Genomic DNA, 20,038 nt, shown 5'->3' with positions numbered 1-20,038 from the left:
ACTTTTCTCGAGGTGAACGGAAAGTGAAGACATTTGGACATTTGAGCAGGGTTATTAAGCCATACGCTGGTTTTGATCTATTTGGGTCAGGAACAACTTTTGTCTGCGAGCGGTGTGCGTTTTGGGATGAAGCCACTCTTTAACTCGCAAACTGTAATCACGGCGAGGCATCAGGAAGCAATCAAGCACCGTTGGCTTAAGACAGATGGCATGAAAGTACTCAGGTCAGCGGCTTTGGACGATTACATCCTGAGATCAGGAGTGAGTTCACACAGGACACGGACTGCACTCTGCTACCGCAAACTACTTGTCCCCCACCAAAGGGGGGACTACAGATCGCTTTCAGTCGGTCCGCTTGCCCGGCCGTCCGTCCGTCCGTCAGTCACACTGTAACATTGACTTTCTCACGCTAGGGGGCGGCAATGACAATGAATGGGGACTCAACACTGTAATGTTGACTCTGTGCCGCTAGGGGGCGGCTGGACACAATACACACAACACATAATATTCCTATAGTATTCCTATAGTAAGCCAATAATATTCCAATACTATTCCTATAGTATTCCTATCATATTCCTACATTATTCCTATAGTATTCCTATCATATTCCTACATTATTCCTATAGTATTCTGATAGTACTCCTATAATATTCCTATAGTATCCCTATACAATTCTTATATGGGCTTGAACTGTGTCTGCGGTGCACAACAGTGAATAATGTTGCCTTTGTGCCGCTAGGGGGCAGCATTGACACTGGATGGAACTGACCCAAGGGTGGAACTACATCACTGGTGGAGGACAAGATGTTTACTATTCGCTTGTTCCGACTGGCTCTTCCTATCTCCTTCGGCTACATCCAAGTCATCTCTAAACATGTATCACTCCTCCTCGAGTGTATCGTCCAAATCACAGTTGGAAATAACTATCCGACACTAATTCCCAATTATAGGCCCTTGGAAGAATTTGCGGTCACGGAAAGGTGGCTGGGTATGGTGTGTTTACGCTGTCGGAGGATGCCATAAACACAGTTTTATATTGATATTCAGGAGCCGCGTCAAAAAAACATCGACCTCATCCAGAAAACAGCCTCTGTCAAAGCGCGCTGACCCCGCCACCCGAGAACCTCCTCCAAAACATTTGGCTGAAATGCTGCGAGCGCAATTCACCTTTAACACGCCGCGCGCGGAGACGCATCCGTGAGGTGGCGTAGGTCTTTTGGAAGGAATATTAAACTTTCTTGTGATTAGTCCAAGACAAAGCAATGTGGGTTTTGTTTTTGGAGAGTGGTGGCAGGTTAGGGCTCCTCAACTGAAGTGGACTCATTATTTTATAGCCTCAGGCTCCGTTTCATCATCTTGTTGGGAGTTGTTTGGGTCCTCTCTCTCTCTCTCTCTCTCTCTCGCTTGTTGTTTTGGAGTCTGTTTTTCCAGATTGCGACTGTAAGGGAGCTTGTGTTTGTCAAAGCAGAAAGGCTACAAGGAGCTCCCAGCGAGCGTCGGCCCCCAAACTCCAAACAATCAATTAATGATGAGAGAGGGATGCAAGCGTTGACGTCTCTGTCGCAGTGGCCAGTTGACAAAGACAGACGCCTTTGACATATTACTTTTCTTTCTCTTTAATTCTATGGGGGGGGGGGGGTTATTGGGGCTGCAATTTGGACTGTTTCTCCTTTTGTTATTTGCTTTTAACTCACTCAAGCCAGACACGCACTTAGATATTCAGAGATGCATGAAACATGCATCACCACTTATTCAAAGCTGTGCTTCTTTTTCATTATTTGAGCAATGTCAAAGAAGTCTCAAGTTTTATTAGCCTCGAGGGAAGCGTTTTGAGCCCTTAGTCTGTCTCAGATGAGATCACGTTTAATCAATGCTGAGGATGCTAAGAAATGAAATGAAAATATGATGTATTGCCCTCCACGCTATCGTGACTGTCTGCCATTCCATTTGAAGTTTTCCCAACACAAATATACTGTGAAGTACCGTAGTTGGAGTATATTTTTGTATAACCGTCAGCCAGCTACACTGAAGGAGCAAAGCTCTCTCTCTCTCTCTCTATTGTGCAGGAAAACACGTTTCTTATGGGGAACCTGAGAGGCATATGGGAGAGTAAACGATGGCCCACTCTCAGCTCTGTCACAATCACAGAACTTCTTGCCACACCGCTCTCGTTTCCATCTTTGTTTGCGTTAGCATTCTTTCCGTGAGTGTGCCACAAGATCTGGGGGTCCCCCAGGTGTCAGGAGTGTTCGTACACAGAGCAGAAGCCGTTCCCCCGCGCTGCTGGAAGGTATGCATTTCACTGCCTCGGCCATCGGTGTCACCGATAGCTTGATAAAGGACACCGTGGACAGGAACCTTGCATTGTTTCCAGGACAGGAACCATTTCTAGAGTTTTTTTTTTTTTTATCTTTGAGCGTGGATGAACCTTGAAGGGAAAAAACACAACCGGCCGAGAGAAAACACTTACTCTAGAACAATACGCAGCCATGGACAGGGATTATGATATTGATGAGTCAAAGGAAGGGCGAGGAGAGTGTCACGTAGAAAGGCAGCGCAGCTGAGTAAATACTGCGAGGCGGCGACAATAGCCCCAGCGACATCCTCCCCTCGTTCCTATCTGCCCCTTCTGCCCTGCTTGTGGAATTCTGGATCAGGACCTGTGTCCCTCATCATCCACAATGAGAGAAGATTCAATACACTTCTGAAACATCTTCCCGCATTTGCCGTGAAACCTGCATTACAAAACAAAGCGAGCGGGAATAGCGCTTTTTATTTCCACTCATACATGTGCAGTCGCCAGCCGCTTCTTTTCACCTGACAGCGAGTGGTTTCACGGGCAGCATGTAAGGCGCGGGAGGATCACACTATTCCCCCCAGTTCCCCTCCCCACGAACGGGCGCCCAAACCGACCAGAGGAGGCAGTAGTGCAGTGACCAGCACTCATACCCCACCGGCTCTCCACCCGCAGGCACGGCCAATTGTGTCTGTAGGAACGTCTGACTAAGCCGGAAGTACCGCTGCCGGGAATTGAACCCGGGTCTCCACGGCGGTAATGTAGGCGAGCGCTTTTAACTCTACACTACTCAGACTCCCCCCGGAATAGTGCTTTTTCAGCGCGCCAATTTTTGTCAACATTTTTCAAACACTTTAACTCACACTCCACGCCCTCTCCAGCACACCACAGCTATGTTAATCCCTACTGAGCGGACCCTCATGGATTGATCGAACCCCCTCTAGCTTTCAACTTTATGGGTATAGGAGAGAGAAGGCTCTCTTTTTCGAGGAGACGATCGCCCGAAAGAGGTTGGTTTCAGCTCGCTCCTCTATCCTCTTTAGCCATCACTTCCTGTAGGAAGAGCAGGTCTTCCTGCAGCCTGCTGGAGCGAGAGCTGGGAAAAACAGCTGTGGAGCCGCAGAGGTTTTAGAAGGTGGACGCAGGCCCAGAGGCGCAGCACCGGCCCGGGTCGTGAACCTTTGGCTCCGGCTCGCCAGTCTGTCAGTGACAACACTGTCCAGGGAGGAAGCTCTTTATGGGAATGGAGGGAATAATATCAACTGGGAGAGCAGGGTGGAAAGAAACAACGTCTGTGTGCCTCCTATTGAGAAGAGGCACTTGTGTGAACATTTAAAGTTCAACATACACAAGTAGGGATGGAGAGTCGACACCAAAATCATCGATTCTCTATTCCATCACATCGATTCTATAAGCGGAATCAAAGTCGACGCAAACTCAAAAATCAATTAATTAATTAATCAATTAATTTAAACAAATTTGTAATTCATTCATCAGTTGTTACAAAAATCGTTGAGCTAACCAGACTTATAGAACATTTGTACCAATTTTATACCATTTTGTGGTAATGTCATAAATTCGTTTTAACTTCCAATTTTGGTATCGATCTTCATTTAGAATCGGTGACATCAATTCCATTACCGAACAGGTACTGAATTTGAAAATAACCACTTTGCATTATTTTGTTAATTTTGTACATTTGAAATCACTATTGAAGTCCCTATCGAGGTTTAAGTGGCCTTTAGAAACACATTGAAACACAAACCCAGCCTTGTGATAATGTGGTTGAAAGCATCAAGAAGCGGTTATGCTGGCGTCCTCTTTGAAACAGCTAAGAAGAAACAAGACTCACTCTGATCGCCTGTGGCATGGCAAATTGTGACCTAAGTGGGCATAAAAAATAATGCCATTATGTTTTTAATCGCATCTGTCTATCTGGGCTCCCTATCTTCCAGAGGTATTTCTTAGATTCTTAGCAAAAAATAACAGGAACTTGCCATGCTAATTTTAACTGTAATCCTGGTTTTGATTGACAATGTTGTCAGACCTCAGAATAGCTTTGCGTCTACATTACAAGCACGTCTCTGTCCACAGCACTTGGATTATTTAAGATTATGTTGTAATTCCCGTTTTAATCTTCCCTGCATTAAGATTTCAGAGCTGAAATGCTGTGCAGAAGAGTAGCGCTCCGCCGCCACGGAGTGTCTTAAGCGTTTGATGAGATCTGGAAATCTGCCCTCATCCTCGTTTCCCCTTTCTCTCGGACATCACTGCGTTTTCTGGTGAAAACTCGCCCGCCGATGAATTGATCATCAATTGGCTTTCTTGGCTTTATCAAAAGATTATCTTCAAAAGGCAATAAGAGAAGCACCACTGTGCGGGTCTGCGAGTCTAATTTGTACAAAAATAGAAATGTCTGCCGATGTGCAAAATGCAAAGATGTCCCAGCGTCACCTTTAAATACAACTCAAATGAAAATGCTTCGCAGAACAGGTGGTTAACGCAAAGACAAAGCCCTCGGGAAAATATTGAATATGACCTTATAAGAAGTTGAAAACTGTTTATAAGCTGCTTAGCTCTTCAGGACAACGGAGGACGTGGATTCCAAAGACAGTCCCGCCCAAAACACCCAGCCTTCACACAGCCTGCAGTGACACAGGGCCATGGCTCAAAGCTCACACTACTAGTAGAAATTCAATATTAACAGTAGAATTGACCAATCACTGCAACATATGTTCAAACTGATATGTGGAGAGGATGTATTGAGATTAAGATGCATATATTGTATCTTTACTTCTGTTGTAGAGCTTCTAGCATGAAAGTAAGATTAGACTGACATTGATTTGCCAATATACTTTTCACCGAACCTCCATCGTATCAGAGGTGGATGAAACTGACAGGGCGATATCTGATATTAAAAAAAGAAAACTAATAGTAGCCTCACTTTCTTTGCAAATTTTAGTTTTTAATTGAATTGTGATTGAATTTTATTATTATTATTTTTTTTATAAATTCTTCTGATTGTTAAAACATTTCCTTGGACCACCTTCCCAAATAAAGATGAAAGGCTATCATTCTCTTGATGTGAGAGGTCCACTAGATGGTGCTCTGAGGCTCACCAGTGGGCCACGGCCCAGTGGTTGAGAAACACTAGTCAAATCTATCCCAGAGTTTACCCTACCATTGAATAGCATACCTATCAACAATCCCGATTTTTAACCCTTTCTCCTGCTGTGCTTTTGATTGGTAATTTCTCCTGATAATCAGTATGATATAAATCAAATGGCTGTAGCAGGCTCAGTTTTAAAGCTAAAGTGAAGATACTGGTATCATATGAAACCTAAGGCACCCATTGGTACCAACCATGTCATACAGCTTGTCCGAAAGGGGGCTAATAACGGAACCAAATTTTGTCAAAATTATGGCCATGGAAAAACTGGCATGGGGTCCCTTGACCTCTCACCTCAAGATATCTTGCTACTATAATAACGCAGCCCGGTTCTGTGGTTGCGCTTCGCGGCACACAATTGCTCGAGTGACATCACTGATGATGTCACAATTGCTCGAGGGGTCACGACCCCCACTTTGAGAACCACTGCTCTAATGTTGGCACTTGGCAGGTATGAATAGTTGTGGGTTACTGGTAATGCGAAAATAATTTCATTAGTCTGGGTGCGTTTCAATGGAGAGCTTTAGCATTCAACAGTGAGTTTTAGCTAAACAATAATAATAATAATAATAATTAATTCAATTTTAATTCATTAATTAATTATTTAAAAAATTATCTTTTGGTATCTTCAATAAAATAATAATAATATACATAAGGTTTTGTCTCAGCCTTCAAAAACACATTTCTGTCGAACCCCACTATGAAGTACATTATGTGGTGTAAGCGGATATACTGTAAGTCAGTCCATCTTGAGACTTGAGGACATCTATCTTACTTGAAAGACATTCTTGCGGCTGGACTTCTCGGTTGTCCACTCGATAACGGCCCCACACAGGTCCACTCCGTCTGACTTGCCTCCAGGTTTCTAAATAGAGAGCGGGGAGAAGGTCAGAGGGGGGGAAACATGGTACCTGACAAGCATAAAAAAACAAGCATATTCACAGCATCTTTGGAGCCAAACGACCATCACCAGGTTTGAACAAAGTCAAATTGCAATAATAGGGTGAGTGCAATAATGCAATCCAATAATAGAAGACCAATTTATTTCTGCTTTGCTCTCATGATTTTTTATTTCGCTATCTTTTGGTCAAATGAGAATTAAGAGTTGAGTGTATTTTCAATATGCCCAGTATCATTTCTCCAGCAATTAAAGCGGCTGTGTGTAACCGCGGCACAATGCGGACGACTTTGTTTTCAGTCAGAGGGAAATGATTTTGAAAAAAAAAAAAAGAATACTGCTTTTCATGCAAGAACTAATCAAAGTAAAAGGCATGCCGGTCCATTTAGATATTATTGCCCTTTCCTGTGGTCTCAGCAAATTCCAACTGTTTCGAGACGAGGACATTTTCTTGAGGATGGAAAAAGAAGAAGAGAGAATTAAGATTATGTAAGCATGTTATTTCATATGAAGGGATCTTGTAAAACAATATCATTGATTTCTTGGTGTCAGTCAAAAAGTTATCCCAAACAGGGAATTTAATCTCTAATACATATGGGACATATTTACACCAGTGGAAAATAGTGGCTTGCCTTTGAAAGAGATTTTTTGCTTGTCGTGTAAAAAGAAATCAATGCTAGATGTGGAAAAAACAATACTTAATCGTGTAAATAGTTTATATACTGGAACAAATGCGATAGATTTATTTGAATAATACTAACGTTACATAATCTACACTTCATGTATGTACGGTACTATTATGCAATGCAGGGGAGCAAACAGCACACATATTTTTTTAATCCTTATTAGCACCTGCATAAGCATTTGTTATTCTTCCTGGGGTCCACCAGCACACATACAATACAATCACACACATACAATACACCACACCACTACACATACAATACAATCACACACATACAATACACCACACCACTACACATACAATACAATCACACACATACAATACACCACACCACTACACATACAATACACCACACCACTACACATACAATACAATCACACACATACAATACACCACACCACTACACATACAATACAATCACACACATACAATACACCACACCACTACACATGCAATACACCACACCACTACACGTACAATACACCACCACACATACAATACAATCACACACATACAATACACCACACCACTACACATACAATACAATCACACACATACAATACACCACACCACTACACATACAATACACCACATCACTACACGTACAATACACCACCACACATACAATACAATCACACACATACAATACACCACACCACTACACATACAATACACCACACCACTACACATACAATACAATCACACAGATACAATACACCACACCACCACACATACAATAAACCACACCACCACCCATACAATACAATCACCACACATACAATACACACCACCACACATGCAATACACCACACCACCACACATACAATACAATCACCACACATACAATACACACCACCACACATACAATACACCACACCACATACAATACAATCACCACACATACAATACACACCACCACACATGCAATACACCACACAACCACACATACAATACAATCACCACACATACAATACACACCACCACACATGCAATACACCACACAACCACACATACAATACAATCACCACACATACAATACACACCACCACACATACAATACACCACACCACCACACATACAATACAATCACCACACATACAATACACACCACCACACATGCAATACACCACACCACCACACATACAATACAATCACCACACATACAATACACACCACCACACATACAATACACCACACCACCACACATACAATACAATCACACATACAATACACCACACCATCACACATACAATACACCACACCATCACACATACAATACACCACCACACATACAATACCATCACACACATACAATACACCACACCACTACACATACAATACACCACCACACATACAATACCATCACACACATACAATACACCACACCACTACACATACAATACACCACCACACATACAATACACCACCACACATACAATACCATCACACACATACAATACACCACACCATCACACATACAATACACCACCACACATACAATACCATCACACACATACAATACACCACACCACTACACATACAATACACCACACCACTACACATACAATACACCACACCACCACACATACACCACACCATCACACATACAATACACCACACCATCACACATACAATACACCACCACACATACAATACCATCACACACATACAATACACCACACCACCACACATACAATGCAATCACCACACATACAATACACCACCACACATACAATACAATCACACACAATATCCACATAAACACACAAACACAATAGCTCATCTCATCAAATTAACATAAGAAGAGAAATAATATTGACATTCTTTCACAGGTTGAAACTTTTTTCATGGAATTCCAAGAAAATAGGGCATCCCCCCCTCACAATTTTTCTAGTTTGTTCAATCATGCTTCCTGAAATATTTGGAGATACTCTTAACAAAAAATGTTAACTGATCTTTAGTATTTGCTTGAACATACTGGCAACGAATTCCACGTGAGCATGGCTCTGTTACACGACAGTGTTCTGCATCACACTTGTTTTCACCTGAGCTGAAAGTACAATACAGATGTGACATTGTAGGTCAACTCTAAAATTCTCCAACTCGCCGTCTTCAAAGCCAAGGGGACCCGGTCCATGATTCCGTGATCTGTAACCCAGCCTCAAACCAGTGATCTGTAACCCAGCCTCAAACCTGTGATCTGTAACCCAGCCTCAAACCAGTGATCTGTAACCCAGCCTCAAACCTGTGATCTGTAACCCAGCCTCAAACCTGTGATCTGTAACCCAGCCTCAAACCTGTGATCTGTAACCCAGCCTCAAACCTGTGATCTGTAACCCAGCCTCAAACCTGTGATCTGTAACCCAGCCTCAAACCTGTGATCTGTAACCCAGCCTCAAACCTGTGATCTGTAACCCAGCCTCAAACCTGTGATCTGTAACCCAGCCTCAAACCTGTGATCTGTAACCCAGCCTCAAACCTGTGATCTGTAACCCAGCCTCAAACCTGTGATCTGTAACCCAGCCTCAAACCAGTGATCTGTAACCCAGCCTCAAACCTGTGATCTGTAACCCAGCCTCAAACCTGTGATCTGTAACCCAGCCTCAAACCTGTGATCTGTAACCCAGCCTCAAACCTGTGATCTGTAACCCAGCCTCAAACCAGTGATCTGTAACCCAGCCTCAAACCTGTGATCTGTAACCCAGCCTCAAACCAGTGATATGTAACCCAGCCTCAAACCTGTGATCTGTAACCCAGCCTCAAACCTGTGATCTGTAACCCAGCCTCAAACCAGTGATCTGTAACCCAGCCTCAAACCTGTGATCTGTAACCCAGCCTCAAACCAGTGATATGTAACCCAGCCTCAAACCTGTGATCTGTAACCCAGCCTCAAACCAGTGATATGTAACCCAGCCTCAAACCTGTGATCTGTAACCCAGCCTCAAACCTGTGATCTGTAACCCAGCCTCAAACCAGTGATCTGTAACCCAGCCTCAAACCTGTGATCTGTAACCCAGCCTCAAACCAGTGATCTGTAACCCAGCCTCAAACCTGTGATCTGTAACCCAGCCTCAAACCCATGATCTGTAACCCAGCCTCAAACCTGTGATCTGTAACCCAGCCTCAAACCAGTGATCTGTAACCCAGCCTCAAACCTGTGATCTGTAACCCAGCCTCAAACCTGTGATCTGTAACCCAGCCTCAAACCTGTGATCTGTAACCCAGCCTCAAACCCATGATCTGTAACCCAGCCTCAAACCAGTGATATGTAACCCAGCCTCAAACCCATGATCTGTAACCCAGCCTCAAAATGTCTCTGTGAAATAATGAAGTATTGGACAGAGAGTCTGACAGAGCCGACACTCAGGGGGCTCAGTGAGGGAGAGGGCTTTGATTAAGTCCTCGGAGCTTCATTAAAAACCATGGCAAGCTCATTTTAGAGACAGCCCTCCCCTTTCCAATACTCCCCCTCTCCACCAATCACCACTTTCTGTCTGTGTCTCTCTCTCTCTGTCTCTCTCTCTCTCTCCCTCTCTCCCTCTCTCTCTCTCTCTCTCTCCCTTCCTCTCTATATGCATGTCAGAGCCACATCAGGCCAGGGTGGATTAAAGTCAAAAACACACCGCCTGACAAACACACGCTCACACTCACACGTGCGCGCGCGCATGTGTATATTCACACATATGGCACGCAAACATGTAGATAGGCAGACGTGCACGCCCTCACGCGCTCCCGTGCACGCCGGCGGTCTCCAGGAGGGGGTAAACACTTCCTCATTGCTTTCTGATGGGGTGAGCTCCAGTCCTCGGGATCAAAGCCAAAGTTAATTTGCCAGTTTGAAAAATATGAAAATGAAAAGAAAACGCTTCATTTCTGGCATCAAATTAAAATGCACAGAGTGTGCGTTCACTCAACATTTGCACTCTTAATGCTAATAGGCAAGCCCTGTGAAGGTTGATACCAGGCCATAATTGAACGCTGGCCTTCTTTTAGTCTGCTGGTAATGGTGTCCAACTCTCACTATTGGTGTCACTTCCAACTTTACACCCACTTTTTTTTTTTTTTTTTTTTTTAACCCCTGAACACACTCCGGAGCTGTGTGTGTGTGTGTGTGTGTGTGTGTGTGTGTGTGTGTGTGTGTGTGTGTGTGTGTGTGTGTGTGTGTGTGTGTGTGTCGCACACGCACGTGCGTGTGCGAGTGAGATGCACTGATTTGAACATTTTGGCCGATACCGATATTAACATTGCGGCCGCTAACCAATATTTACAGATGTCAATATGATCTGTATAAAAACATATTTCTTTGATAATCAAATCCATACTGAAAAACACAAACAAAATCATTTGGAAAAGCCCACAAATCATAGATTTATTGCATTGTGTCCTCTCAATATGAGAATTTTGGCTGATACAATAACTTGATATTAACATTGCTGTTATTTTGCTTATCGGACCGGTACCGATATATAAAAAAAAATGACTAACATCGGCCGACAACTATACGATCGCAGATATATCGTGCATCCCTAATAGTGTGATGTGTAAGCAGGAGAGACAGAGAAAGAGAGAGAATGAGAGACAGAAACAAAGGAAGGAACCAGCATACATACATACCAAATTTGTTACAGCCTCTTGCTTGCTCTCTTTATAAAACAGAAGCTGATCTGCATCCAAGACTACCCACGTGGAAGTCCAGTTTTTCCTCTGCTTCTTGCCCCCTTCCGATATTTTGGCTTTATTCAAATATTCGCCTTTCAGTTCAGCCTGAGAGGAGAGACGACACAGGGGGGAAAACACCATCGATCAAATCATCATCACAATAACAGGCAATAGTCAACATTAGAGGGAACAGAGCACACTGCAGCAGCCTGCAGCATAAAGCCCAAAATACTGAAATACATTTTTGATTCTCTGACGGGGTGACCGACCACACCACAGAATTCCCTCCCGAGCTAAAAACTTTTGATCCACCCAGGATGTTGCTGAAGCGCTCTCCTGGCTATCACACATGTGCTGTCACGCTCACCGAGGTTCCAAACGCCGCCGACGCGCCGCCGCTGTGCTGGGACTGATTCCTCCGGTGGCGAGAGATCTGCAAGTCAGAGCAGAGGAGCACTGAACTCGGCTCCCTTAAATCAACCTATAGTGTTAACTGTATTTTTATGTTCATATTTAAAATGGATTGAATATTTGTAGGCGTTATATTTCATCTTGTAAAATAAGGATACAGGTGCTGAAAAATAGAATACCGGCAACAATTCTTCTCTGGAAATACTGTCATGTATGTTGAAGTCAATTATCAATGCAGATCCAATGGCAATGCAATGCAGGCAATTAGGTATATTACATGTGATTAGATAAAGACCGTGGCTTATGAGCAGTGTGTGTATATTATATTTGTATTGTATAGTGCATGCTGTTGTGTGAGGCAGAAGACCTCGCTGCTCACCCCAACCCAATGCCAATCATGATCAGCCATGACAGCTGATCAAATAAAATAATGTTTCCCCTCTTTTATTTTAATTATTTTACATAAATCCAGCATTGCAGTTGTTAAATTAATTGAATGCAATGTGATTTTTACTCTTTCCTCAACCAAGTTCGTAAAAAAGAATTACCAGGATGATGTGGTTGTAATATTATGTAGAACAGTATTTGCCATTTTTGCAAAGTGGCACGCAAGAACAGGAAGAATACTGTTAGATGAAATGCGTTCCCTTTTTAGAAAGTGGGGGACGTATTAAAAAAATGCAGTAGAGTGTCTCCAGTTTGACGTGAACTTCTCTCCACTAGCACAGTGCTGGCCTGCCCTCTACTGGTCACTCGACACTCTAGGAATGCTGGGAATTTGAGGAGAGCAAGAACGGCCCAGACTTCTCACAGATTTAAAGGTTTTTCTGCCTCTCCCTTTTTGGGTCCAGTTATTCTGCAGCCCTATTTATTTTTCTTTCTTTTTTTATTATTATTATTATTATTATTATTATTATTATTATTATTATTATTATTATTATTATTATTATTATTATTATTACTATTATTATTTTGAGTTTTATTATCCCCCCTCCTCCTCCCCAAGAAAACCAGCAGACAACCTCCAGCCCGAACAAGGTTTGGGGTGTGTGAGCTTGATGTCATCATCCCCACTCACCAGCAGCACACAATAGCCCTTGTTTATGAGATTAGATAACCTTTGTGTTTTTTCATTTGCAACGCAATGAAACCTATGACCGTAATCAAAACAACAGTCTGTACACTGGGAGTGGTGAACTGATGCAACGTTACAGCAACACTTTTATAGTGCCCTGAATGTTAATGACCGTGTTTCCAGTCTGTAGGACAATCCTGGTTAATTACACACAGTAGCCTCTGCCTCGCTGCCCTCTGGTAAAACTGTTATTACAGGGCCGCTTGTTGCAAACAAGTAGCGAGTATATCATCTGCGTAATTAGCAAACATGGGAACAAAGCCGCTTCGAATGTGCGCTTGTGGCTGAGAATGTGCAAAAAAAAAAAAAAAAAGCTTCTTCTGGTCTCTGTCAATTATTGCACACTGTGAGGAGTTGCAATGAATGTTATATAGGAGGATATTTGTCAGTGGATTGGTTCAGAAATGAAATATTACTGTGTTTTGCAACTAAACAGATGCACTGGCTTTGGGGAAGAACTATACAAATAAACAGGTGTCACCGCGCTCACTAGCCCTTATCAAATAGATTCGATTTGCGCTTCTATCCAGATCATCATGGCCACACGGCGATAGCTACTTCATACCAAATATGCTGTAGCAGATTGCTCATGTTGTAAAATGCATCATCTGTTTTATCTTTTTGTACGGCATGTTTTTCCCATAGGGGCCTGCTACGAGTCAAACAGAGATCTCAGCTCAATTAAGCTAATGATAATCACCTACTGTGCAAGTACAGTTTAGACAACAATTACATAATCATCATTACTGGAATGCGCACTGTATACAAATACAGTATGTCACGGAATGGCTAACAACTGTCAATAGGTCTGTGCTGTGAAATCAAACCAGAAATGATCTAAGTTGATGATTCTAAGTTTTTGATGTGGTTATTTTTGATAATACTACTTTGTAGCATTTTTAAACATTTTTAAACAATTGTGATACTTTGATATTATAACCAAATGAGATCACAGAGGAGCTTCTATCTCACACCAGTGGTAGGAGTGCCAGTGTTTCTCAAAATCAAGACCGCATTTCCCATAAAACCCGTTACCTCCTGAGGAGGAGAAGAGCCTATTCAAACCCTTGATACCAGCCAATATTCATCTAACCACTTGATCTAGGTTGAAACTATGCAGAATGGTGGAGCTTGAATGTAGTTGTGGATTACTTTCAAAGTAAAAAATTGTATCTGTATTGTGCCACAAAGCAATTGGCCATTGCGCTGTAAAGCAATCTAACAGATTCCCCTTCCAAATCAGATCTGTTGACACACAATGGAAAATCCAGTGTAGGGGCCAGCAGAGGCTGACAGTCTTCCAGGTCAGTGATTCTCGATGTGGGGTCCCGGGACCACCAGGGGGTCCTGAGGAGGTTCCAGGGGGTCCCCACCAAAGTGATAAAGTGTTAAATTTCAGTTTACTTCATTTACACAATTTGAGAATGTAGAGACACAATCTCATCAAATAAGGGCCTGAGGGACTAATGTGGACTAAATTAGGGGTCCTTGATATGAAAAGGGGAGAATCACTGCTCTAGGTGTTGGCCTTGTTCGTTTACAGAAATTGTAGCCTACTACTGTCTCAATATGAATGTGCTAAAGATTTATTGACAGTCAGTGCCCGTGGGAATGAAGGGCCTGTGAAACAGCATTTAAGACTACAGTATGGCGCAACACTACCGCCCTCCAGTGGAACCTATGTGAATTACATTAGGGCAGATGTGTTTTAGGCAGAAGGATTCACCCTGCCTTGTACAGTATATAAACAGGGACAGTGATGGGCACAGCATGCGTGGCTATGGGAAGCAGTGTAGGGTATTGGTAGGGTATGGGTTCTCCTATACTCACAGGATTGGGAGGAAGGTCAGAATCCTGCAGCACCATGGACTTGGACTGGCTCAGGCGTTCCCCGGAGCTCTGGGAGCTCTTAATACGCATCTGCACGGCGCCCGGCGACGCCACGCTCAGCTGGTGAGGCAGAACCAGGGGGAGTGGCTGCTTCCCGCTACTCTGTAAGTTGGTGATCCTGCACACAAAACAGCAACGTCACCATGTTGTTGTTTGTGGTACATTACATACAACGTTACACATTACAGGGTGTCTGTCCGGGTAGTTAGGGAATCTAGGGATGCACCAATCCACATTTTTTCACTTCCGATCCAATTCCGATACCTGAATTTGGATATCTGCCGATACCAATATTGTTCTTGAATATACAGTATAGGCAAAGATTTGGCCAATTAAATATATATATTTTTAAATATACCTTGCAAAAAGCAGACAAAATTAAGAAAATATACAAGGCAAAGAAGGATACTATTATACAGTACATGGGCAAATTACGGCCAGCTGGAATTGGAAAAAAAAAAAAAAAATCCGATTCCCATCCGATTCGTGAATTAGTGCCAATATCGGCACCCGATACCGATATTGGATCGGCCCCATCCCTACGGGTAGTGCAGTCGATTTCCTGCCTACCAACACGAGGGTCGCAGGTTTGAGTACCCGTGTTGCCTCCGGATTGGTCGGGCATCCGATACAGTCACAATTGGCCGTGTCTGTGGGTGGGAAGCCGGATTAAGGGTATGTGTCCTGGTCGTTACGCTAGTACGCAGGGATACTCAACTTAGTTTGCCCCGCGGGCCACTTTTTCAAAAATAACAGGAGGCCAGGGGCCAGTTAATAAACAAACAATAACATTCATTTTTCTGTAGCAGATTGTAGGTTTTTGGGGTGCCAGCCAGAGTTTAGTCTGACAATTTGACTCTGTCATGAACCCACATAGCATCAATGTGAACCACCAAGCAGAATGCAAACAAGCAATCAAAGCCATAATCAGAGCAACAATGTAAACACAGGGAAGTTAAGTTACGGTAGTTCAAAAGTGCCTGGGCGGCAAGCAGGCGGTGATATTTGACAATTTAGCTCAAGCTCAGTCAAACTTATTTAATGTTAGTTTTCATTGTGAATTAGAAAATGGTCGAGAGGGGGGGGGGGGGGGGGGGGGGGGGCACTCGGCCGCATCTGGCCCCCGGGCCACAAGTTGAGTATCACTGCGGCTAGTGCCTCCTCTGAACGGCTGTTTGGGGGGAGGGGAACTGGGTGGGGAATTGGCAAAGTGCAATTGAGGAGAAGGGGGGGGGTAATGGTAACTGTAGGTGGGTAGATAGATAGATAAGGGGCTCGATGAAACTTCTCGTCATGAGGAAATGAGTTTGTTGCAGCAGAGTAGAATAGGCGGAATACAGCAAGTAAAGAGAAGTAACATATTGAAAGTAACTATTGAGATCAATATAGCAGGAGATAAAGGATCTGTGATGTACATATATTAGAAGCAGAGGCACACGTGTGCATCACTAGCTGTTCGTATAATCAGCTACAGACCAACTCACAATGTTTATTTACAAAATCTTCCTTGTGGAAAATTCCTTGTCATCTAAGCCCAGCAATAGTACAAAGTAGTAAGTGTAGCTTACAGAGGAAAACAAGGCAAGAAAATATTGAATTCTTGTTGTGTTTAATTGGGGGGGGGGGGGTTATGTTCAAATGGAGCTGACAGATCTAATAAGCCAGGTAACAAACACACATCAACATTGCTATAGAAATGTCAGGTTTGATAACTTGTTACTTTTATTATTGCTACACTTGGTGGAACATGCATAGCAAACATAAGATATGATTTAGCCTTGTTTCGTTACTCGTTTCAAATAGACAGCGCTACTGTCGCTTAATCTGTCTGCCTGCCTGTTGTCATGACACCACCGCGGTGTTACAGATTATGTTGCCCTTCAATTGACCCATTTATTGTATTGTATTGTGGTACACTACACATGCTAACAAGACATTTTTTGGCTAAACTTAGTGCTATTAAAGATTATTTTCTCTACCCTACAACCTGGAGATAAAAAAAAAAAAAAAAGATTAAAACACCAGTTTAAATGTCAGAGTATTCATTTAAGTGCATATAAGGACAAGTCACAATGAAATTATAGTATTGTTATGCTGTGTGTACAAAGGCGGTGTTAACGTAAAATGCCCTTATAGACCTAGACCATTGGTTCCAAAGTGGGATTGAGGACCATCAGGGGTCCTCGAAGTGGTTCCAGGGGTCTCCAGGAAAATGAGGACAAGTTTCATATTCGATACTACAGCATTCACAAGACAGTAAGTTCTATTTGAATCAGTGGACCCCAGGGAGAATAGTGGCTGTTCACACAGCAGCTAACGGGGATCCTATCAAATAAACCAATAAACTCTCCTCACTATCTCCCCAGCTTAACTATCGACAGTTATGCAACTGTATAATAATTCAAAACTAAAAACTAAAATATTCTCTCATGGCATTCCCTGGAGGGAATCATATCAAATGGGTGTCTAATATCTATGTTTGGGGTTCTTGAAAGTTTGAGCAGTTCTCAAACAATAACAATAAATTGTGTTAAACTCCACACATGCATTGAGTGAAAGAAAACTGTCCAAAAGAGCCTTCTGCTAGTCAGATGTCTGGTTCCTGTTCTGGCTCTCATTGCTCCACGAGGCGTTGCGACACTCCTGTCTCTGCAATGTATGTCCTTGAATAACAAGGGAAGCCTATGGTCTGCCTGCAATACCAGAGCCAGGCACGCACACACACACACACACACACACACACACACACACACACACACACACGCACACGCGCACACGCACGCACACACACACACACACACACACACACACACACACACACACACACACACACACAGATCACGACATTCACGATTATGTTCTGTCGAGCATGCCTGAGAGAATCCCATATCACATCATATGAGCTATGCTAAGTTACCTTGCATTGCCTGATGCATGCTATTTGCAATCACAATGTCAAGAAAGATTGATCCTAAACTGTAGCATCAATCTCATGTTGACAACAGTTTTGATGTGAAGTCTGAAGACTTGCTAAAAGTCCATTGCTTTTCTGTCTCAAACACCTTTCTGCATCCTGGCATCGAAGCAGAGATGCTCACAAGTCAGTTTTTGCAAGTCTCAAGTCAAGTCTTTGAGGGGAAAGTCTCAAGTCAAGTCTTTGAGGGGAAAGTCCAAGTCAAGTCTTTGAGGGGAAAGTCTCAAGTCAAGTCTTTGAGGGGAAAGTCTCAAGTCAAGTCTTTAAGGGGAAAGTCTCAAGTCAAGTCTTTGAGGGGAAAGTCCAAGTCAAGTCTTTGAGGGTCAAGTCTCAAGTCAAGTCTTTAAGGGGAAAGTCTCAAGTCAAGTCTCTTATGGATGAACATTCTATCATCTGCTGCATGCCATCCGGTCTGCTTCCAACACTGCATAGCTAAAACGAAGGAATTCAAAGCCTGTGCTGCTGTGTTATCCTCACTCCTTTATCTATGAACATACAGTATCAGCGGTTGACATTATTAGTAGACATGTCCTTAACGCTAATCAGGGTCCAAAATTAACTTTTTTGCCCACCGGCCAAATGGCTATTGAATGTTCACATTTGACCAGCCACTCAATAGATGACCGTGTTTTTTTATTGGCTGGTGAGTGAAACAAATCTACCAGCCACGTCTTTTGAGGAGAAGTCTCAAGTCACAGTGTGTGCGACCCGAGTCCAAGTCCCCATCTCTGGTATCAAGCAAAGCACTAGCTGTCCACATAAGAAAAACCCAGCTCAAAACAAAAGGGATCAGAATGTCTGATGTGCTACTTACGTTGCTATATTGAGATAACTTCGGTAGCAGGAAACAGACTGAAGCCCTCTGTACAACGGAAGCTAAAGTCATGCATGAAGTCGTATTAATACACCCCCCTAAATTTGGTGAACAATATATCACCAAAACAGGTATTGTTCTGTGTGTTGCATAAGGTTATCTTGAACCCGGATGCTGTGGGTTGAGCAAAACGCCGTTTCGTGACACCCTAACAAGCAACTCAGTTAACAAATACAATAGTCGTGAAATCCCTCTGCAAACGCCAGCTGTCTCAACACCTTTCTAATAAGCTGTTTGGACCTTATCAAAACCCCAGGACAACCTGAAATCGACGACGACCCTCCATAGACTTGAATAATAAAACAAGCTACTGTGTATTCCATGCATCACACATCCAGTGAGGGGCCTAGTCTAGACAGCATTATAAATCACCCCAAAAAGTGTTTGGAGTTATTAGTGATCTAAAAGAGCATGCAACCATGCACCAGCCACCGAGAAAACAAAAAATGATACAAATAAATCGTAACTTTGGACCACAGATGAAGTCCTTTGACGGATCGTTTACTGGCATCTTACCTCGTCCCCGCCATCCCTCTGTCAGTCGCCGATTGCAAAAGTAGAAAGACAGAGGCAGCGAACAGCCAGGCCTTCCATTTAGAGGAAGTGTGTTACGTCACATGGCTTCTTCAAAACCGCCGTCAGCAGCTACCCGCTTCCTGAGCAATGACACTTGCTCAGAAATCTTCTAAACACACACACACACACACACACACACACACACACACACCTACACACACACACACATACACACGTTAAGCTCATTCATGTTAACACTTGCTGCCAGAGTTGGAACTTGTGTGAGAGACTGTACATTGTTGTTTATTATCAAGGCCAGATTAGCACCCCCAGAGGCCCCTGGGCACTGAGGCTCCCAAGGCCACTTTAAACTCGGAATTAAAAAAAAGAAAATCGCAATTGACCCTAATCATCTTCACTAGTTTTAAATTGTGTGTGGTTATTTGTTACATTTTATTTTTTACATTTCAGACGACCCTATTTGAATTCCAGGTGACCCCACTTAGGGTCATGACCCCACTTAGGGTCGTG

General features: G+C 43.1%; 1 protein-coding gene across 1 annotated transcript in view; it reads right to left on the bottom strand.

Annotated features, from left to right (window-relative positions):
* The window catches only part of arhgap15 (Rho GTPase activating protein 15), a 66,469-nt gene extending 46,917 nt beyond the window's left edge, over nt 1-19,552 (bottom strand). Inside the window, exons 1-5 of the mRNA XM_083639326.1 lie at nt 19,508-19,552; nt 15,084-15,261; nt 12,075-12,140; nt 11,663-11,812; nt 6,241-6,330 (exon numbers count right to left, since the gene is read on the bottom strand). Of these exons, the coding sequence (XP_083495452.1) occupies nt 6,241-6,330; nt 11,663-11,812; nt 12,075-12,140; nt 15,084-15,261; nt 19,508-19,521 (498 nt within the window). The 5' untranslated portion in view covers nt 19,522-19,552. The remainder of the gene's footprint in view (nt 1-6,240; nt 6,331-11,662; nt 11,813-12,074; nt 12,141-15,083; nt 15,262-19,507) is intronic.
* Between the last annotated feature and the right edge of the window lie 486 nt (nt 19,553-20,038).

Source organism: Poromitra crassiceps (assembly GCF_964638095.1).
Source record: "Poromitra crassiceps genome assembly, chromosome: 6".
In the NCBI taxonomy this organism is placed as follows: Eukaryota; Metazoa; Chordata; class Actinopteri; order Beryciformes; family Melamphaidae; genus Poromitra; species Poromitra crassiceps.
The sequence above is the reverse complement of the archived record's forward strand: the minus strand, read 5'-3'. Positions and strand labels throughout refer to the sequence as shown.